Below are 22,345 nucleotides of genomic sequence, written 5' to 3'. Positions count from 1 at the left end.
AAAAAAGAATGGTATTTTAAATAAAAATAATGAACATACTTTAATTTTTTTTTTATTTTTTTTTTTATTTTTTTTTCAAAAAAGTTTTTAATTTATTATTATTGTTATTATTATTTTTATTATTATTATTGTTATTATTATTTATTACAGAAGATTGTATACACACAAACTATATTGTTTCTTATTATATAGTGTATATTTATTATTATTTATTATTTTTTATTTTAAAAAAAAAAAAAAAAACAAACAAATCTTTTTTTTATTTTTTTTTTTTATTATTACTATGGGCACAGGGGTTATTAAAAAAAAAAAAAAAAAAAAATTTTTTAAAAAAAAAAATTTTTTAATTTAAAAAAAAAAAATTAAAAAAAAATAATTAAAAAAAAAAAAATAAAAAAAATAAAATAAAATAAAAAAAAAAATTGTCATTTGACCAAAATATGCTCATCCAATAACAACAACAATCATATATGTTTTATAAAATAGTTTTTTTTTTTTTAAATTTTAATATATGTAATATATAAATAATCAAAATAAATTAACAAAAAAAATATATATATACCAAGTTTTTTCACTTTTCTTTTTTTTATTTCATACAATAAAATCAACTCATTTTTTAGAACTTCAACCAAACCAAAACCATTTCCCAAACAGGTGGTCATGGTCCAGTTGTGTGTATTCATTTGTTATTAAAGAAAATAAAAAAATAAAATAAAAAAATAAAACAAATTAATAAAAATAAATAAAATAAATTCATTTAATAAATATAATTAAAATAAAATAAAATAAAATAAAATAAAATAAAATAAAATAGAATAAAATAAAATAAAATAAAATAAATAAAATAAAATGTAATCATATTTTTTCAACGTTAGATATTCTATTTGAAGTTAGAAAAGATACAAGAATATTAATGATAGGACTTTATTGTGTAGGTAAAGTCAATACATGTATATAAATTAAAATTGGGTGATGTTGTTACAACCATTCCAACCACCGGGTTGAACTATTGAACATAAAAATTTTCAATGCAATGAATACCGCAGAAATTGTAAACTCTTTAAATTTAAATTCAATTAAAGATAGAAAATCGTATATTCAACTAAATATGCAGTGCCATTAAATCAAATGGTATATATGAAAGATCTGATTGGATTGCAAATTCACTCAAAAATAAATAAATAAATAAATAAATAAATAAATAAAATAAATAAATAAATAAATAAGTGAATGCCTTGTATATATATATGGTAAAAATAAAATAAAATAAATAAACATATGTTAAATTAAATTTTTTATTTTATTTTATCTTTATTTATTTTATTTTAAGTTTTTTAAGTTTTAATTTTACCAATATGTGATTTGTGATTTGAAATTTACATTTTCTTTTTATATTATTTTATCTTCCCGTGAGAAATTGACCTAGTAAAATTTCTCATAAAACTATGAATCTTACTTTTTTCTCCCCCTCAGCGAGCTTTTTTAATAAAGACAAAACCAAAGAGAAAAACAAAGAGACCAACGGCAGCGACACAACCAATTGTAATACCTGCAATTGCACCACCTGATAGTTTGGATGAATTGCTATTTCTTTCAGAACCGTTTGATGGTGATGGTGATAGTGATAATTTAACTTTTTCAATTTTAACATCGTAATTAAATGATGTTGAGCCTAATTGGAGATATAAAAGTCCTGATATTTCATCAACAGATGAATTTGAATGGCAAGATAAACAATCAGTACTATCTGTAATATCAGTTTCACTTGAACTTAAGTTTTGATCACTGTAATATAATATTTCATTTGGTGATAAACTACATTGTAAATTACATGAAAGAGAAACATTTTCTGATGAAAGTGCTAAGCCAGCATTAAAAATACCTGGAAAACTAACGCCACCCACTCTTATTGAAATCCCTTCTTTTTTAATTTTAATAGGTGGAATTACTGTAATCTTTGGTTCTAAATATGTCAATATTGCATTTGGTCCTAAATCATCTCCAATCAATGTTGAAACAAAGAGTGGGCTTTCTTTACTTTCATCTCTAACTATTAATATCTTTTCATCTTGAACAATTACTGTAGTATTTCTTTTATTTGCAAATACCTTAACTTTGAATTCATTGTCACTTGTCAATAAATTTTTACCAGAAATTGTGATAAGACCTCCACAAGCAATTGCTTTATTATCTTTATTTGTTATACCATAAATGACAGGTGGTAATTTTAAATTAAATAATAACTCCATATTATTGCCATCTACAGTAATATTAATTGGACCATTTTCAAATGAATCCAATTTTTTAATAGTAAATTGATGATCTTCCAATTCTAGAATTTCTGATGTAATATCACTACCATTTAAATATACTTGAACTAATGATGTTGAATTACCGAAATTGTTACCATGAAATGTTATATTACCTTGAGAAATTTTACTATTCTGGACTGTTGGGAGAGCATATGAAAATTCATCACTCACTGTCTCTGAGTTTAATTTGAATAAGAATTGTTTGTTAATACCAGTACCATATGGTGTTGGACATGTTGTTTCATAGTAACCAGATGTTAAAGATTGTAATGGTATCGAACATTGTGTGGGTGAAAATGAATTACCAACAGTAATACTTGGTGATGAACTTACTTGACAATCCATATAATATATTTCAATATTTAATGTTCCATTTGATACTGTTGATCTACTTATTACATTTATTATTAATGATGCAGAAATTGAAAGTGTATTTGAGGAAATATTTGAACGAGTGAGTTTAATATTAAATGATTTACATCTTAAAAGAGGTAATTTAAATGATAAAGTCTTTTCATCTGATGATACATTAAATTGGTCAATACTTATATTATCGTTTATTTCATTACCATATAATTGAATGAGTGATTCTTTATTTGTACCAAGATTTGTACCAATTAATGTAACGATACCATTTGAATATGATCCACTTGATAATGTGGGAAAATTATATGTAAATGATACGCCATTAGGACTTGTTGAACTACAACCACCGAAATTAACGTCAACTGATAAACTCTTACCACCATATTCATTTGGATCCAATCGACATTCCAATTCGGTTATTTTTGATCTAATAAATATACACTTTTTATCACCAATTGTAATCGATGGAGTCAATGATGAATTTAAAGTTGAAGATAATTTTTCACCTTTAATTGTTACAGTACCACCCAAATGATTTGATACTGATGATATTGATGTTATTATTGCTGGGGAACAATGAATATAATTGTTTTCAATTGAGATACCATCGACAGATACATTAACAGACATTGGGCCAGGGTCGACTCTATTAAAGTTATTCACTTGAATTTGTGTATGATTTACTGAAATAATAAAATTGGGTTGATTAATACCATCAAAAGAAACCCTAACCAAGTTTTTATTTGTAAAGAAGTTATCACCATTAATTACTAATATTTGTTTTGATAAGTTAGAAACAGTACTTGATATTTTAGGTGATTCGTATGAAAATGGGACAGAAAATAAACCAGTTTCATCATAGTACAATTCACACTTTCCAGATCCTGGTGGAATAGTTACAGTAAGATAATTACAGTCAAAAGATGGATCAGAGAAATTACCTTTAACAATAAAAGGATTATCAAAATCAAAGGAATTTATAAGGAAATTAGGACCACCCATGAATCTTAAATATGAACCAGTAATTATTATATCTTCCCCAGACGTTTTTGGTTTTTTACTATATTTCAAATTAGATGGTAATGGATAAAAATCCAAAGCTGAAACCCTTAATGAACAATCCTCTACTGGACTTGATACATTTCTTGCACATATCTTACTGTAAATACTACCCCATAGTCTTGAGAATGGCTCATCTGAATGGAATAAACAATGTCTCTTATTAGCAACAACTAGGCTACAATCAAAATAATTTGGTGCCATTTCATTTCTGGGTGTTGTTTGGTTTTGATATAAAATTAAACGGGTAAAATATGGGAGATTACTATTAAAAATAAATGTAAATGATTTATCTTCATATATTACATCTAAAAAAAAAAATTAATTACATAAACTAATTATTTATATAATTAAAAATATAATGAAACTTACCAATTGGTGATGGTTTCACTGAATATCCTAATTTAAAAATTGAGAACAAAAATAAAAATAGAATTATTATTTTCTGTTCCATTTCTATCAAAAATTCTTATTTTTTGAATTTGACTACATAAGTAATTTTATAAAATAAATTAAAAAAGAGAAATTTAATAATAACTGGAAAAAAAAATTTTCTAAAAAAAATTAATAATAAAAACAATTTTTAATAAATAAATGGAAAAAAAAATGAATAAAAATTAAATTAAAAATATAAAGAAATAATAAAATTAAAAATAAAACAAAAAAAAATATAATAAAATAATATAATAATAATAAAAAAATAAAAAAAGAAAATATAATAATAAAAATAAAAATAATGAAAAAAAAAAAAAACAAAATGAAAATTCTAAAAATAGATTCTATCTGGTGAATGAGCATGATTGCGGAGTTCCATTAATTTGAAAAGGGGTAAGGGGTTGGTGTTGTTTTTTTTGTTGAAACACATTTTAAAAAATAAAAAATAATTTTTGTTGTAAATTTTTTTATTAGGAAGGTTAAAATTTAATCTTTTTTTTTTTTTTTTGGTGTGTGAATTTAATTTTTTTTTTTTTTTTTTTTATTTTATTACACTAGGTGCTTCCCATTATTCGGGCACATTCTAAGAGAAGAGTTTTTAACCCCAAATAATTGGATAATTGAAGTCTCGATATGTAGCCCATTGAAAGAAACTTTTCCTACCCGTATTTACTGGTTCTCACTAAAATGGAGGGTACTTACTGATAATGGTGGTAACATGGTATTTAACAGCTACTATCTAGATTTTAATTATTTTCATTCTTTTTTTAGAATTATTTTTTTATTTTGATTATTAAATATTTAATTATTTTTTATAATAATTAAAAAAACAATTACAAAAAATAATAAAAAATTCACCCCATATTATTCGTGTGTAAAAAAAAAAGAAAATGTGGTAAATTAATGATAATTTAATTTCTTCAATTTTAACATCACAATGGAATGATGTTGAGCCTAATTGGAGATGGATATAATAGTCCTGATATTTCATTAACAAATGAATTTGAATGGCATGATAAACAATCAGTACTATTTATAATATCAGTTTCATTTGAACTTAAGTTTTGATCACTGTAATAAAATATTTCATTTGGTGATATACTGCTACATTGTAAATTACATGAAATCTTTAAATATAAAAATAAATAAAATAATGATAATTTTTTTTTTTTTTTTTTTTTTTTTTTTTTTTTTTAAAATTTTAGAAATTTATTTAGTTGGTGGTGAGTTCTAAGACAGCAGAGACGAGATCGTTTTTGGTGGCAATTAAAGTTTCAACGACTTTTTCTCTTGAGGCTTTAGTTTCCTTCATGACGACTTCGACATCCTTTGGGTTGACACCTTTGTAATCAAAGCTGTCGACGGCTTGAGCGACGATTTCTTCTGATTCTTCAGATTCTTTGACGGCAGTTGGTGCTGGCATGGCAGCTTTGACGATGTCATCAACGTTGGCCTTTGGGACAGCTTTTTGTAAACGACTGGCGATATCATCGAATGAGTGGTCACCGAAAACTACGTAGGTTTCACCTGATGGGGAAGCATAAACTTCTGGTTCAGCAACAACAACTAAGACCTATATATATAATTTTCATTTATATTTATTTATTTAAAAAATTTTATTAATATTTTTTGTGTTGCTTAAAATATAAAATAATAAAAAAAAAAAAAAAAAAAAAATACTTACACCTTCTTTTTGTTTAATGGTAACACGGAAGATATCACTGACTGGAGCTAAACCTAATTTTTTCATAGCTTCACGAGTCTTCTTTTCTCCTTTAGTAACTTTTTTAACATCTGAATCAGCCATTGTTGTTGTATATGTATTTGTTATTCAAAAAAATGATGAAAATCAAAAATGAAAAAAAAAAAAAAATTTCAAATCAAAAAAAAAAAATTTGACGAAAAAAAAAAAAAAATAAAAAAAAATAAAAAATAAAAAAAAAAATAAAAAAATTCACACAATTTTTTTGATTTTTTGATTTTGATTTTGATTTTTTTTTTAAAATTAAATATATACATTTATTGATTTATTTATTATTATTAATTAGAATTTTTTAAATTTTTTAAAGGTATTGAATTACTACCTTCTTGAGAAATTGAATAAGAGGAAGTTGATCTTTTTACATTATTAGGACGATAAGATTTAATATCTAAATCATCTTTAAATTTGCTATTAGCAGCGTTATTATTATTTTTTCTTTGAATTTCTTGAATGATATGAGACTGATCAGGTAAGAAAGTACGATAAACATATTTCCAAGTGAAATCTCTCCAAAGGGCTAAAGTTGGTACGAAAACCAAGAGTAGATAATAGTGAGCCGATTCACCAATGTGGAAGATGGCGTAGTAAACATTTGAACCGACGGCGGTGGTATTGATAGTTGCATAAATTACATTCCAAATGAAGAATACCACTAAACTACCCCACATTGCCAAATGATTGATCCAAGTCCAATGATGAGTTTCCAAAGCCAATTTCAAGGTGACAATTAGCATGACACAACTATAGACAATGATACCAAATGCGTAAAGTTCTTGAGTTTGACCATTGGTGAATGGATTACTCTTTACCACTGTACAATACACCAAAGCGAAGGCCACGAAACCATGATAGAATCCATTGGCAATCCATTGTAGAAAAGTGAAATGATTGAAATATTTATGTTGAATACCTTCTTTGTAAAGTTGAGGATGTTGATAGATTGTACGCTCGTTGACATCCTTTTCCAAGACACAATAGACGATCAATGGTATGAGAGTGTAAACTACACTGTAGGCTGTTAGATTATAAGTTTCAAATAATGTTTGACCTGACCAACCAGAGAAAATGGCAAATAAAAATTGGCAAAAGTATAGTACAATGTTTTTATAAAAGATATAACAAATGAGTTTTGACATTCTACGATAACTATGATGACCATGCACCATCAATAAACGACCAAGATGTTGAAATTGAGAGATTGAATAGTCTGCTGCATAAATGGCTTGATTACCCTCCTTTCCATTGATACCAATACCAACATGAGCACATTGAATCATCATTACATCATTGGCACCATCACCGATTGCCAAAGTTTTTGGAGCAAATGTTTTACGTACCAATTTAACAATCTTTGATTTTTGATGTGCTGAAACACGACAACATATAACAGTATCACACATTTTAGCCAATCTAAGGAATGTAAAACCAACTGCATCATCCAATACAAACTTTAATGTACCACCATCAATAACCAATACCAATTTATTTCTTTCTTCATTTCTTGTAATTGATCCATCATCATCATCACCACCATTGTTGTTATTTGAATCATTACCATCATTATTATTGTTATTATTCTCCTGTTGAAGTATAATTTGTTCACCAACATGTCTATTTAATTCTTGAATTGCATTCTCTTTTGTACGTTCATTGATAATGATCATTTCATAATTTTCATTCATTAAACCTGAACTATAACCAATGTTGATAGCATTCTCTTGACCATCACCAGTCAACATCCACATTTTAATACCGGCTTCAGTTAGTAATTGAATGGTTTCAGGTACACCCTCTTGAAGTTTATCTTCAACACCGGTTACACCCAACAATTGGAAATCGGTTTCAATCAATTCAGCAACACGTTCAATCTCTTTATCTTTCTCCAATTGTGAAGGTACATCCAAACCAATGGTTAATGAACAAGCCGCATGATATTGTTGTGCCCATTGTTGATAGACACGTTCATCCAATTGAGTGGAGGCCACACAAAGTGTTCTTAAACCTTGGTAACCAAAATCTTGAATGTGAGTAATTGAAGTATCGGCATTTGGTTGATTGGGTGCCAATTTATCAAAGATCACTGAATCCGCACCTTTACAATATAACATGATCCTACCAGTTGGCGTCTTGACAATGACACTCATTCTCTTACGTTCCGATGAAAAGTCTAAAACATTCAATAACTCAAATTTCAAATCTTCGACACCATTCTTTTTTAAATAGACCGCTTTGGTTGTCTTGTGTATGAATTCGAATCCAAATGATTTAGCAGCAAATACCAATGCATTCTCATCGGGTGATGTTGCAATATAACTAACTTTACCATCCTCTTGTAATGGTATAACACTATGACAAATTGATAAAACATAGAAAAATTCTTCAATCAATCTTGATTGTTCATTCTTTGCGTGTAAATCTTCTAATAATTTATCATCATTTAAATCAACAAATGGTATTAATTGTTTTGTATAATTTGAATTTGAATTTGATGATGATGATGAACCAGCACCATTACCATTACCATTATTACTATTATTATTATTATTATTATTATTTAAATCATAATTTGTAATACCAGTATGATAAGTTGGTGAAATTGGTATTTCTAATGACATCATTTCATTTGATCTAATTTCATTACCATTACCACTACCACTTGCACCACCATTACTATCATCATAATTATTATTGTTACTATTTGTATTTGTACTTGAATTATCACCATAAACATAACCACCAATTGAACATTTTTTAAAAGTCATTGCATTTTGAGTTAAAGTACCAGTTTTATCAGTGAAAACATATTCAATTTGACCTAATTCCTCATTTAAATTTGCAGTTTTTACAAGTGCTGGTGTATCAGTTTCTTCATGATACATTTCAACATCATTATTAATGAAGCAGGTTTGAATGAATCTTACCACTTCAATTGTAGCATAGAATGAAATTGGTATAATATTATTATAGAGTACCAAGAATGTTAAAAATGATTTACCACCCTCCACTATACCAGTTGCTGTAAATAATAAATACCAAACATCGTGATTACTTGTACTCCAAACACCATTTGCAATTGCACTACCACCACATAATAAAATTTGTAAAAAAAATATGAATATTATAAAATGATTAGTCAAATCTTCAATATGACTTTTCTTTTCTTTAACTTTTTCTGTATTTTGCATTAATTTTGTATCAATACCAGTATACATTACAACACCATTAATCCACTCTGTATTTCTTAATTTTGTACCCTTTTAAAATAAATAAATAAATAAATAAATAATTATAAATAGATATATTATATTAATAAATAATTATAAATAAAAATATATTATAAATTATAAATAATAATAATAATAATAATAATAATAATAATAATAATAATAATAATAATAATAATAATAATAATAATAATAATAATAATAATAATAATAATAATTACTCTTAATAATAATTGTTTTGGTGTTAAAATTACATAATTATCATCAAAAAAGAAAGAACCTTTAAGATGTAGTAAATCTTTAGTTGGTGAATTACATTCAATTAAACCACAAAAATTTGAAAGTAATTCAGCATTATCTTTTAGATAAATTGTTTCTTTTGTGGCTTGTCTTTGTTTTAAATTGGTTTCGCCATCTAAATTCTTTGATTCGAACCAACAAACATTCTCTGGTTCACTAGTTGAAAATATATAAATATCAGCTGGAAAATATTGTCTATTACGTACTTTAACAATATCACCAACTCTAATATCTTTCCATAATGTTTGAACAAATTGTCCATTTCTAAATACTTCTGATGTACCATAATTTACTGCTTCATCTTGTTTTTGTCTTTTCTATATTAAATAAAATATTAAAAATATATTAATATAATTATTATTTATTATTATTAATAATAAACAAACAAACAAACAAACAACACCACCACACTTACTAAATCTTCAATAATTTCTCTTAAAACTGAAATTGTAATTGTAATTAACCAAGGACCTAATGTTGTAAATTTACCAGTTGGACTTACACCATCAATAAAAGATAAAACTATGATGATTATAAAGTAAACATTGATTAAACGAATCAATTGTGATACAATGATACGCGGTATACGACTAATGCTAGAGTATCTAGAGGTTGCAATCTCATTCTTACCATAACCATGTTTATAATTATGTTCTAAATTACCAATATGTACTGTTCTTGGTGCAACTGTTTTCTCTTCTGTTGGTTCCTCTTCATTTGGCTAAAATAATAAAAATAATAAAACAAAAAAATAAAATTATATTATTAATATACACATATAAAATGTAATTAAAAAAAAAAAAACAAAACAAATAACTTACATTCATAAAATTATTAAAATTATTAAATGATACATTATTACTGTTATTAAATGGTTCTTGATTCATAGGAATTTCTGGATCTTCTGAGTACATTATTTTTCTTTTTTTTTTTTATTTTTTTTTTTTTTTTAAAATTTTTAATTTTTTTTAATATTACTATTGTTGTCTTTATTGTTGTTACTATATTATTACAATTATTTTTTTTTTATTTTTTTTTTTTTTATTATTATATATTTATTTTATTTTTTTAAAATAATGTGGACAAAGTCACGACAGTGTTAAGATAATTTCCTTCTAGAGAGTAGGAAATTTTAATATATTTTTTTAGTTACAAATTTTATGGATATATTATATATAATTATATGGTTTATTTATGATAATAATAATAATAAATAATTAACAAAATTAAAAATAAAAAAGAAAAAATTGAATACAAAAAAAATAATCAAATTATAAGGAGTTAAAAAAAAAAAAAAAAAGAAAAAGAAAAAAAAAAAAAAAAAATAGAAAAAAAAAAAGATTGGGTGGTGTGTGTGAAGTGTGTGGGTGGGTGAGTTGTATTATTGTTGTATTTATTATTATTATTATTATTATTATTATTATTATTATTATTATTATTACTATTATTAATATTATTATTATTATTACTATTAATATTATATAGAAGTGTTGGTTATAATGATGGTGATGAATTTACAAAAAGAAAATGATAAATACTTTTGTTTTTTTTTTTTTTTTTTTTTTTTTTTTAAGATGTATATGAAATATTGATTGTGAATTAATTATTATTACAATTATTTTTTATAAAAAAAAAAAAAAAGTTTCCCTATTAGATTGATTTTCTCTCTTTCTCTTTCTCTTTGTTTTTTTTTTAATTTATTTATTTATTTTAATATGTTGTTTTTGTTATTTCCCAACACATTTAAATTGTATTATGTTATTTTGATATCTATCTAAATAGTTATTGTATAACTATTATTATTAATTTGAATAAATATAAAAAATTGAATAAATATTCTATTTGGTTGTTGGTTGTTGTTGTGGTGTGAAAGAGAGAAGTAACTATTTTTAATTTTTTTTTTTTTTTTTTTTTTTTTTAATGTTAAAAATTAAAAAAAACATTAAATTTTATTTTTATTTTTTTTATTTTTGATGTAATATTACTATATTTAAAAATAAAAAAATAAAAAATAAAATAAAAATAATAATAATTAAAAAAAGGGTTGTTTCAACACACACACAGAAAAAAACACACAGGTGCGTGTATTTTTAGATGACATTAAAAAAAAAAAAAAAAATTCCAAAAAAAAAAAATTAAAAAATAAAAAAAAAAATAAAAAAATAAAAAAAATAAAATGTTTTTTTTTTTATTTTCATTTTGTTTAAAAAAATATTTATAAATAGAAACTGATTGTGTGTGAATTGTTTTTTTTTTTTTTTTTTTATTTTCAGGAATTCCAAATTATTATGATAACCACTTGAATGCACACCCACACACCCTCTGTTCAAATAAAAAATAAAAATAATAATAATAGCAATTTAACTACATACCTTTTTTAGAGTATAATATATTTTTATTTTAGTTGAAATCAAAGGTTCAATATATTAGTGTTATTTTTAAAATTTGAAAAGAATAAAGTGCACATAATATTGAAGGCCAATCTAAATGTTGATATAGTGGATTATTAATACTATCAAACAGTTAGGCTATAATTGAATACATTGAATTTATTTAAATTTATTTTAAAAATATTAATAGGGGTGTGATTATATCGACTTTTTTTCAGATCCATTAAAAAAAAAAAAAAAAAAAAAAAAAAAAAAAAAAAAAAAAAAAAAAAAAAAAAAAAGAAAAAAATTAATTTTATAATTATGTTCAACCACCAAGTGTTTACAAACGCTAACATTTGAATGATTTTACACAAAATTAAATAAACAATATATATTAATTCATATAGTGTGGTTATTATTTAGATTTTATAATTATAATAATTTTAATTTTTGATTTTATTTTTTCTCAAATTAAATAATTTCCATTTTCAACATTACCATATTGGTAACAAGAAATTTAAATAAAGAGTTTTAATAAAAAAAAAAAAATAAAGAAAAAAAAAAAAAAAAAAAAAAAAAAAAAAAAAGAAAAAAAAAAAGAAAAAAGAATAAAAAAAAAAAATAAAGAAAAAAAAAATAAAGAAAAAAAAATAAAGAAAAAAAAAATGAAAAAAAAATGAAAAAAAAAAAAAAAAAAAAAAAATTAGGAAAAGATATTTGATTTTTTTTTTTTTCAGACAAAAGAAAAAAAAAAAAATGGAATGAACGAACGAATAATAAATCATTTTTTTTATCAAGACTAAAATTTTTTTTTTTTTTTTTTTTTAGATTTTTCTTTTTCTTTTAATTTTAATTTTTTTTTTTTTTTTTTTTTTTTTTTATAAAAATGATTAGAATCAAATTATTTTTGAGATTTTAGGTAAATAAAAGATTTTTTTTATTTTTTATAACTCTGGTTATTTAGATATTTTAATCTCAAAGAGTTACTCGCATTTTTTTAAAAGTAAATCGCTAAAAATTGGTTGGAAAATTTTTTTTTTTAAAAATTCGCTAAAAAAAAAAAGATATTTTCCTTCTATTCATTGAACTTTATGTTTTCAGATAAAAAAAAAAAAAAAAAACTAAAAGGTCACAAATTCATTGCTTGTGTACTCGCAATGATTATTTAAGAAAAATTCTGATATTTTAATTATAAAATTTTTTTTTTTTTTTTTTTTTTTTTTTTTTTTTTTTTTTTTTTATTCTATTTTCCCTCTAAATATTTTATTATAAATTGAACTATTTTTTTTTTTTTTAATCATCCAAAATAATTATAATAATAAATTGTACCATTAAAATTGTATTTCCATAAAAACTAATAAAAATATTGTAATAATAAATAAAATAAAATAAAATAACCTTTTTGTATTTTTAATAATAAAAAAAAAAAAAAAACCATAAACATATTGTATTAAAAAAAAAAAAAAAAAAAAAAAAAAAAAATAATAATTAAATAATATTTTTTAAAAAATAAAATGAAATTAAATAATATTTTATTATTTTTATCATTTGTATTAATTACTATTAATCAAATTTCAAAAACTCAAGCCGTCCAATGTGTTGATTATAATAATCCAAATTATTATAGATTTATTAATCCATTAATGAATAATAGAGCATACTGTTATATTAAACCAACGAATGCTTCTGAAATTAGTGATGCAATTTTATATGCACAAAGTATTAATAGAGGTGTAAGTTTTTATTTTTTTTTTTTTTATAAAATCATTTTATTATTTTTTTAAAAATTTAAATTCAATTAATTAATTAATTAATTTTTTTTTTTTTTGTTTTTTTTTTTTTTTTTAAAAAATTAATTTAATTTTAGGTATCAATTAGATCAGGTGGTCATTCAGCAACACAATTTTCAATGTTAAATAAAACTGTTAATATTGATTTAAGTTCATTAAAAGGTATTGAAATTGATGTTGAAGCTCAAACTGTTGTTGTACAAGCTGGTGTACAAGTTATTGAATTATATAATGCCACAACTAAATTATTATTGGCAACAACTGCTGGTAGTTGTCCAACTGTTGGTATGGGTGTTGTATTGGGTGGTGGATCAAATTACTTTGGTGGTAAATATGGTTATATGGCTGATAACATATTAGAATTCACCGTTGTACTTGAAGATGGTTCAATTGTTAAAGCCAATCCAAAGAATAAATATAGTGACCTCTATTGGGCATTGGCTGGTTCTGGTGGTGGTGGTTTTGGTGTTGTTGTAGATTACAAAATTAAAGTTTACCCAATTCCACAATACTTTTACAAGAATACCATTCGTTTCGATATTGTCAATTTAGATAAAGCTCTCGCCTTATTGGATTCTTATGTACGTTCTGCCACTGAACAAACTCGTGAAAATATCTATGCCAATATGTATTCTCAATTAACTTTGAAATCCGCAAATATGACTCCATCCGCTAGTATTACATTCTTTTACAATGGTCCACTTGAAGAGGGCGATTTCGAATTCAGAAAATTGTTAACCGGTTTCCTTTGTCCACCATCAAATCCAACCTGTACACCATTGGGTAAAGTCACCACCATGGATATCCAAACTTTAAAGAAAACATTCTGGGAAGTCATTAGCTCAATGAGTTATGATAATAATCCATTAAGACAATTCACCAAAGGAAGATTCGTTAAGAAATTATCTAAAAACGATGTACCAAAGGCTATCAACGATTTCTATAAATATGCCGTCACCAATATCATCAATTCAACCTCTTTAGTTAAACCAGAAACATTGTTAAATATTAATCAAGCTATTTTCTATCATGGTGGTAAACAAAATCAAGATAGAACTGGTTCAATCGATTCTCCATTCAATTCTTTCCTTCACAGAGGTGATGAAGCTATGTGGTCATACACTATTGTCGCTCAATATAATAACACTGAAAATGATCCATTATTCTCTGGTCTTAGAAAACTTGTAAACTCTAAACTCTCTTCAATTGGTGATAAATTAAATAATAACTATCCAGATGATGAATTTGAAGATTGGCAAACCGGACTCTATGTCACCAAATCAAATTATAAAAAACTTCAAGAAATTAAAGGAAAATATGATCCAAATAATTATTTTAATTATCCACAATCAATTGAATTACCAAAGAAATAAATAAATTTAATAATTAAATTAAACAATTAAAATAATACTTTTATTAAATAATAATTAATTTTTTTTTTTTTCTAAACACTTTTTCCATTTTTTTTTTTTTATTTTTTTTTATATTTTTTTTTTTTTTATTTTAATTTTTTTCTAAAGATAAAATTTTAACATTTTAAATAAGAGTTAAATCAAAACAGCAAGAAGAGGTGGATTCAGAGGTCAATTTTGGTTTTATATATACATGTTTAAACATTATTTTATTGTTTTAAAGTTGTGGTGTTGAGTATTGTGGTGTTGGGTGTTTGTAATCAAAAAAAAAAAATTTTTTTTTTTTTTAAATTTTAATTTTTTTAATTTAATTTTTATAATAATTTAATAATTTGATAATTATTAATAATATTCTTGTAATGCTAACAGTTCTTGTCTAATTATATTTGCCATTATAATTGTGTGTTGCAATTGGTTATGATGTTGCAACAGATACACCAGGAATATTACAGCGTTGGAATGAAGAACATGGCACAAATTACAAAACAGAATATTCGTCTGGAGGCTACTGTATTAGTAGCTTTGGATGATGCATATTCACTCTAAGAACAACCCAATTTAAGATGGTTGTTTGAAAGTAATGCTCATTTTCAGGGTCTTAACAACAAATATGTATATGAAATCGATGATGAATATCAAGATTGGCAACCGCACTGGTTCAATCGATTCTCCATTCAATTCTTTCCTTCATAGAGGTGATAAAGCTATGTGGTCTTACTTTATTGTCGCTCAATATAATAACACTGAAAATGATCCTGGAAAATAAATAATAATAATAATATTAAAAAAAAAAAAAAAAATACACATTTAAAAAAAGAAATTTTTTATTTTTATTTATTTTTTTAATTATTATCTGTCCATGATTGAAATTGTAAAAAGATAATGAAAAATAAAAAAAATAATTAAATTAAATACATTTAAAAAAAAAAAAAAAAAATGTATACAAAATCACACCAACTAAAGTGTCATAATTCATTTATCAAATACAGCAAGTTTTAATAAAAAAAAAAAATAAAAAAAAAAAATAAAAAAAAAAATAAAAACAAAAAAAAAAAAAAAACAAAAACTTATTTTACAAAAAAAACAAAAAAAAAAAAAAAAAAAGAACCAAAAAGAATACGTTTTTTCAATGAAAAAAAAATAGTAAAGTCTAAAAAAAAAAAGATTTTCACAATAAAAGACTATTTTTGAAAATTATTGTAAAGGGATTAAAATTTCGAGTTAAATATCTGTTTAAATAATCCTCTTTTCAAAAAGAGGGTGGATCATACCATAAAATAAAATAAATGAAAATCTAAAAATTAGAAATATCCTTTGCAAAGGATGTGATTTATTTTTTATTTATTTTTTTTTTTCTAAACACAAAACAAATAAAAAATTAAAAAATTAAATAAAGACAAAAACTATAATCAAAAAAAAAAAAAAAAAAAAAAAAAAAAAAAAAAAAAAAAAAAAAAATGATTTTAACCATTTCAATTTACACAAAATTCAGTGATGCTTCAAACAATAATATTCAATTTAATAATAATAATAATAATAATAATAATAATAATAATAATAATAATAATAATAATAATAATAATAATAATAATAATAATAATAATAATAATAATAATAATAATAATAATAATAATAATAATAGCAATGACATAAGTTTAAATAATGATCAAAATCCTACAAACTCAACTTCAATACTTATAAAATCTGGAGAACTTTTTAAAAAAAAAGGTACATCTTGTCAAGATGATTCATTTCAAATAGATTTTATAGAGACTGAAATACCTATCCCCATTCAAATGAATAACAGTTTTCTTGTTTTTATTAGTTGCGCCCTCTTAGTGCTGGCTTTCGTAAATGTATTAACCTTTTAATCTTGCATCCATTTATTGTTGCCATATTTTTTATTAGTAATGTTGGTGTCGGTAACATTAGAGAATAGGTATTCTTTAATAATATCATTTTATTGATTAGTTGGATATTCATCCAAATAAATCAAATAATTATAAAAAATGGATCTACCAATCTTTTTTTGGCGCTCTTGGGGTATATTTACTTATTTTGAGCAAATCAACAACTCAACATTTCCAACATTATAATTAAAGTAAATTAAAAAAAAAGATTAAATAAAAAAAATAAAAAAAAAAAAAGAATAAAAATTTTAATATCTTGTTTTTATTTTAATTTTAATTTTTTTATTTTATTTTTTTTTATTTTACTTTATTTTACTTTAATTATGAAAATATTTAATAAATAAATTTTATTAAAAAAAAAAAAAAGAAAAAAAAAAAAATACTACATAAAGAAATATTATTATTATTACTATTATTATTATTACTATTATATATCAATTGTTTTTTTTATTTATTTTTTGGGTTTTTTTATTTATTTATTTATTTTTTTTTTGAAATTTATATTTTTCACCATTCAGTGTAATAAAAGAAAGTACATCAGTATGTAATTACATAAACCTATTTAGTTATTTAAAACTTTGACAATTGGTAACTCTTCGAAGATATGCTAAAATTGATTTAATATTATATATATTGAGTTAGTAAATGTGTACTTTATAAATGTAATAATAATAATAATAATAATAATAATAATAATAATAATAATAATAATAATAATAATAATAATAATAATAATAAAAATAAAAATAAAAATAAAAATAATAATGTAATAATAATGTAATATTTACTGCTGGGACTGGGATTGGTAAAATTTGTTCGAGTGATGGGTCACCAGCACTAACGTTATAGTTTTCCATGATATCTTTTTCTTGTTCTGGGGTTAAGTTGTATCTGTTATTGTTGATTTTAATTATTAGTATATATTGATTTTTATATCTATTTTCTTTTTATAATTCAATTCGTTCAGTTTTATTTATATTAAATTTGAGTGTTTGGTTGATTACTTACCTTTGGACAATGTTTTTGTTGTATTTGATGACACAAATGTGGAGGATTGGGTCATCGAGGAGGGCATCACTTAAACCAGATTGTTTTGAGAGTTCTGATGGTTGTAAATCTTCATAAAATTTATCGAATTCTGGTGAACCTACTTTGATGTGATTATCAGCTAAGTATTGACGTCTTAATTGTCTTTCAGTTGGGAAGAGGACGTTTTTAAGGGTAGTTTGTAAAAATCCTCTAAATATATTTTATATAAATATTTTATTTTATAATGTTTCAAATTAGTATTTACTAAACTATGTGTTTTTTTTTTTTTTTTTTTTTTTTTTTTTTTTTTTTTTTTCCATTCAATAATCTTATATTTTTATTTTTATATTTTTATCTTTATTTTGTCATTATTTTTTTATTATTTGTTTGTTGTATTTTGTTTTTACTTTATTTCATTGACATAAAATAAGATCACAAAAAAAAAAAAAAACAATGTTTATATATTTGTATATCTAATTTTTATTTTTATTTTTATATTTATATTTATTTTTATACCTTTGAGAAACAATTGAAGTGGTTTGGAAAGCTTTAGTAGCTGAACGAATTGATCTTAAAGCAAACATTTTGTGTGTGTAGGTATAAATATGATAGTAATTAATGTGAAAAAAAAAAATTTTAAAAATTTTTGAAAATTTTTTTTTTTGTTTTTTCATTTTTTTTTTTTTTTTTTTTTTTTATTTTTTTTTTATTTTTTTTTTGTAATAATTTTTTATCAACACTGTTCGAACTACAACCCCAATTTGGATATTGATCATCATTTTCTTTTTTATCACACACACTTTTTTTTATTATTTTTTTTTATAATGTTATTTTTAATTATTTGTTTTTTTATTTTTTTTATTTTTCTTATATATTTAAAAAATAATATTGGCTTGAAATTTCATTTGTTTTTTACATTTTCCAAATCACTTCGAATTTCGTTCTCGTTTTTTTTATTTTTTTTTCTTTTTTTTTTTTTTATTTTTTTTTAATTTTTTTTTTTTTTAATTTTAATCATTATTTTTTTTTTTTTTTTTATATCTTAAATGAAAAGGATTGGTGGTTACTTGTGTGATTTTTTTGGACACATAATAGCAACAGTTTAAATCAAGGTTTTCTTGTTCTTAATTGCCAGAAGCCATTTCAAAACAAAAACGTGTTTTAAATCAAAATACCAAACTTTTTTTTTTCTAATTAGTTTGGTATTTTGATTTATAACATGTTTTTGTTTGAAATGGCTTCTGGCAATTCAAATCCAATTTTTGTATTTTGTAATAAATGCACGTTTTTAAAAGAAAAAAAAGTTGTGTATTTTGCAATGGATACATTTTTTTGTTAGGACACATTTAGGCTGTTTAAATCAAAGTTTTTATTACAGCCTCGCTTACTGGTACATATAAATGTGTCTTCACATGTACAGAAATAAAAAAAATAGTAACATATTTAGAATCAATAAACTAATAAAGCTCAATATTTTTTAAAATAATTTTTATCTTCTTTTATACATATTAGTTTTTATTTTTTTGGATTTAATTTTTTTTAAACTTTTAAAAAAAAAAAATTATTTCATATCATTTCGTTTATTTTTGAGTGGTCCATTTTTGTTTACTAAATTCATATCAAAAATAAATAAAAAATCAAGTTAAAAAAATAAATAAAGACAATTAAGATAATTATATTAATTTACTTTTCATTTCTTTATTTTTTTTAAAATTTTTTTTTTTCTTTCCACACTCGATCCATTACAAAAAAAAAAAATTTATTTCTAATGAAACAATAATTTATGAAAATAAATATAAAATTAGAAGTAATTAAAATTAGAGAAATAAACTAAAAAAAAAAAAAAAAAAAATTTGGGTTCATTTGTCAACAAACAAAAAGATTCTTTGAAAAAAAAAAAAAAAAAAAATTCAATTTTTTTTTTTTTTTTTATTATTATTATTTATAATCACAAACAATTAAAACTACTTCCAATGTATTGCTGGGGATCTGGTATTGTTTTATTATTTTTAATTTCTTTCTTTTTTAATTAATTTTAATCAAACTCTTACTAATTAAAAAAAAAAAAAAAAAAAAAAAAAAAAAAAAAAAAGGTAGAATAGGACATGGTTCTCCATTGTCAGATATTAAAACACCAAAACCTTTATATTTTAATATTTCAAATAGTGAACAAGTAAACATATTTTCAGAAGAAGAAGAAACCGAAGTAAAAGGTGAAAAAGATATAGAATTTATTGATTTTTGTGCTGGCAGAGCTCATTCATTAGCAATTGATAATAAAAATAGATGTTGGGTATTTGGTGAAAATAGTTCTGCTGAAGTAAGTTTTTTTTCTTAAATCAATCAATCAATCAATCAATCAATCAATCAATCAATCAATAATAATAATAATAATAATACCATATAAATAAATAATAATTAATTTATAATAAAAAAAAAAAAAAAAAAAAAAATTTTTAAAATTTAAAATTTAGTTTGGTAATAATTCATTAGTGTATAGTAAAGTACCAATATTAAATAAACAATTTGAGAATGAAAAGATAGTATCAGTATCATGTTGGAATCAGTCATATGCAATTACAGATCAAGGTAAAGTTTGGGAATGGGGTAAAAGTATTGATACATTAATACCAAGATTATTAAAATTTCAATATCCAATTAAAGCAATCGATTGTTCATTAAATAATTCAATTGGAGTATCACATAATGGTATTGCATTCATAGGTTTTAATTTTAATAATGAACCTAAACCAGTAGATTACTTTATTGAAAATAATATTGAAATTCAATCTGTAGCATGTGGTGTAAATCATTATTTATACTTAACAAACAGAGGTGAAGTTTATTCAAATGGTGGAGGTATTTCAACTGGTCATTATGATGAATTTTATAATAATAATAATAATAATAATAATAATAATAATAATAATAATAATAATAATAATAATAATAATAATAATAATAATAATGAAATTAAAGAAAAAGTAGTAGAAAAAGTAGTAGAAGAAGAAGAAGGGGAAGAACAATTTAATATTATTATACCAAAGAAATTAAAACAATTAAGAAATATAATTGAAATATCATCAGGATATTATAATTCATTAGCATTAGATGGTTATCAAAATCAAGTTTATGGTTGGGGTGAAAATTTAAATGGTCAATTAGGTATTGAAGGTATTGATTATTCAACTGAACCAATATTAATTGAATTACCATTGGTAGAGATTAAACATATATCATCAGGTGCTTATCATAGTGCATTTGTAACAAATAATGGTGAATTAATAGTAATGGGTGGTGGATTAGTAGTTAGTGATGACATTAGGATGTCTGTGGCACTTGGTAATGGTGAGGGTGGTTTTCAAACTATTCAATTCAAAGTTGATACTACAAAAGATGAAACAATCATTAGTGAAAATATTAAATTTAATAAACCAACAAGTCAATTAATAAATTTTGAAATTAAAGATAAAAATGAAAATAATGAAACTAAACATACAAATAAAAACAAAGATAACCATGATGATGATGATGAAAGCGACCATAGTGATGATGACCACCATGATGACGACGACAATGATAAAGATAGTCAAGGAATTAATGATAAAGGAATACTAACTGAAGAAGAAATGTTAGAATTTCAATATCATTTTAATGAATTATCACATTATGATGGGGCAAGAAATCAATTTTCACCACAGTTCATTCAATCATTAAAAAAGAATAAGATTGTAATTGATAAAGTATCATGTGGTAAATTTCATACATTAGCAACCCCTTCAAAGATTCAATTAATAGCACCAATTGAATCATTACAACAATATTGTATTAAATATATTTCAGAGAATATAATTAATAACATGGAAACTGATACATCTTTTCCAGATATAAATACTTTACCAATTAATACAGTTTTAAAAATTGATAGTCATTTAACTTTAAATAGAAATCATTCTGATCGTTCTCAAAGATTAATGTCTTATTTAAAATCAAGTTTTAAACAAAATATTAATAATAATAATAATAATAACAATTCAACTACAGTTAATTCACCAAAATCAACCAAATATGAATGGGATCAATATTTAGAAAATTATTCAAAAGAATTTGAAGCAAATGCAATCGTTACATTAAACAATATAGAGATATTAACAAAAACAAAAGGATTTGAAATTTCACTTGAAACAATAAATGCTATCATTAATGGTTTTATAGAATTCAGTCAATATATTGAACAAACTTCCACTCAAGTTGCTAATAGTGAAAATGAAAATGAAAATGAAATTGAAATGAAAATGAAAATGAAAAAAAATGAAATGAAAATGAAAATGAAGATGAAATGAAAATGAAAATAAAAATGAAAATGAAAATGAA

The 22,345-nt window shown here is 22.5% G+C and overlaps 9 protein-coding genes across 9 annotated transcripts; 5 read left to right on the top strand and 4 right to left on the bottom strand.

Moving 5' to 3' along the window:
• Positions 1 to 1,469: 1,469 nt before the first annotated feature.
• Positions 1,470 to 4,191, bottom strand: tgrC5 (IPT/TIG domain-containing protein; the record flags this gene model as incomplete). The annotated part of the gene is made up of 2 exons (XM_635564.1): positions 1,470 to 4,045; positions 4,110 to 4,191. The coding sequence occupies 2 exons, from the start codon at positions 4,189 to 4,191 to the stop codon at positions 1,470 to 1,472; spliced, it is 2,658 nt and encodes an 885-aa protein (XP_640656.1).
• Positions 4,192 to 5,114: 923 nt separating this feature from the next.
• Positions 5,115 to 5,240, top strand: DDB_G0281405 (hypothetical protein; the record flags this gene model as incomplete). The annotated part of the gene is made up of 1 exon (XM_635563.1): positions 5,115 to 5,240. The coding sequence occupies one exon, from the start codon at positions 5,115 to 5,117 to the stop codon at positions 5,238 to 5,240; it is 126 nt and encodes a 41-aa protein (XP_640655.1).
• Positions 5,241 to 5,385: 145 nt separating this feature from the next.
• Positions 5,386 to 5,979, bottom strand: nacA (hypothetical protein; the record flags this gene model as incomplete). The annotated part of the gene is made up of 2 exons (XM_635562.1): positions 5,386 to 5,745; positions 5,857 to 5,979. The coding sequence occupies 2 exons, from the start codon at positions 5,977 to 5,979 to the stop codon at positions 5,386 to 5,388; spliced, it is 483 nt and encodes a 160-aa protein (XP_640654.1).
• Positions 5,980 to 6,212: 233 nt separating this feature from the next.
• DDB_G0281401 (P-type ATPase) lies at positions 6,213 to 10,372 on the bottom strand (the record flags this gene model as incomplete). Its single annotated transcript, XM_635561.1, has 4 exons — positions 6,213 to 9,188; positions 9,380 to 9,775; positions 9,874 to 10,179; positions 10,280 to 10,372. The coding sequence occupies 4 exons, from the start codon at positions 10,370 to 10,372 to the stop codon at positions 6,213 to 6,215; spliced, it is 3,771 nt and encodes a 1,256-aa protein (XP_640653.1).
• Positions 10,373 to 13,344: 2,972 nt separating this feature from the next.
• Positions 13,345 to 14,993, top strand: DDB_G0281399 (hypothetical protein; the record flags this gene model as incomplete). The annotated part of the gene is made up of 2 exons (XM_635560.1): positions 13,345 to 13,563; positions 13,698 to 14,993. 2 exons carry the CDS (start codon positions 13,345 to 13,347, stop codon positions 14,991 to 14,993), a joined length of 1,515 nt encoding a protein of 504 aa, XP_640652.1.
• Positions 14,994 to 15,642: 649 nt separating this feature from the next.
• Positions 15,643 to 15,798, top strand: DDB_G0281397 (hypothetical protein; the record flags this gene model as incomplete). The annotated part of the gene is made up of 1 exon (XM_635559.1): positions 15,643 to 15,798. The coding sequence occupies one exon, from the start codon at positions 15,643 to 15,645 to the stop codon at positions 15,796 to 15,798; it is 156 nt and encodes a 51-aa protein (XP_640651.1).
• Positions 15,799 to 16,489: 691 nt separating this feature from the next.
• Positions 16,490 to 16,903, top strand: DDB_G0281395 (hypothetical protein; the record flags this gene model as incomplete). Its single annotated transcript, XM_635558.1, has 1 exon — positions 16,490 to 16,903. One exon carries the CDS (start codon positions 16,490 to 16,492, stop codon positions 16,901 to 16,903), a length of 414 nt encoding a protein of 137 aa, XP_640650.1.
• A 601-nt stretch (positions 16,904 to 17,504) lies between these two features.
• On the bottom strand, positions 17,505 to 18,555 carry cxdA (cytochrome c oxidase subunit IV; the record flags this gene model as incomplete). Its single annotated transcript, XM_635557.1, has 4 exons — positions 17,505 to 17,549; positions 17,731 to 17,833; positions 17,951 to 18,181; positions 18,488 to 18,555. The coding sequence occupies 4 exons, from the start codon at positions 18,553 to 18,555 to the stop codon at positions 17,505 to 17,507; spliced, it is 447 nt and encodes a 148-aa protein (XP_640649.1).
• A 1,389-nt stretch (positions 18,556 to 19,944) lies between these two features.
• DDB_G0295713 (regulator of chromosome condensation domain-containing protein) lies at positions 19,945 to 22,314 on the top strand (the record flags this gene model as incomplete). Its single annotated transcript, XM_002649110.1, has 3 exons — positions 19,945 to 19,963; positions 20,065 to 20,291; positions 20,446 to 22,314. The coding sequence occupies 3 exons, from the start codon at positions 19,945 to 19,947 to the stop codon at positions 22,312 to 22,314; spliced, it is 2,115 nt and encodes a 704-aa protein (XP_002649156.1).
• Positions 22,315 to 22,345: the final 31 nt, after the last annotated feature.

Source organism: Dictyostelium discoideum, assembly GCF_000004695.1.
Source record: "Dictyostelium discoideum AX4 chromosome 3 chromosome, whole genome shotgun sequence".
NCBI lineage: Eukaryota > Evosea > Eumycetozoa > Dictyosteliales > Dictyosteliaceae > Dictyostelium > Dictyostelium discoideum.
Note: the sequence above shows the minus strand (reverse complement) of the source record. Positions and strands in the feature narration are given on the sequence as shown.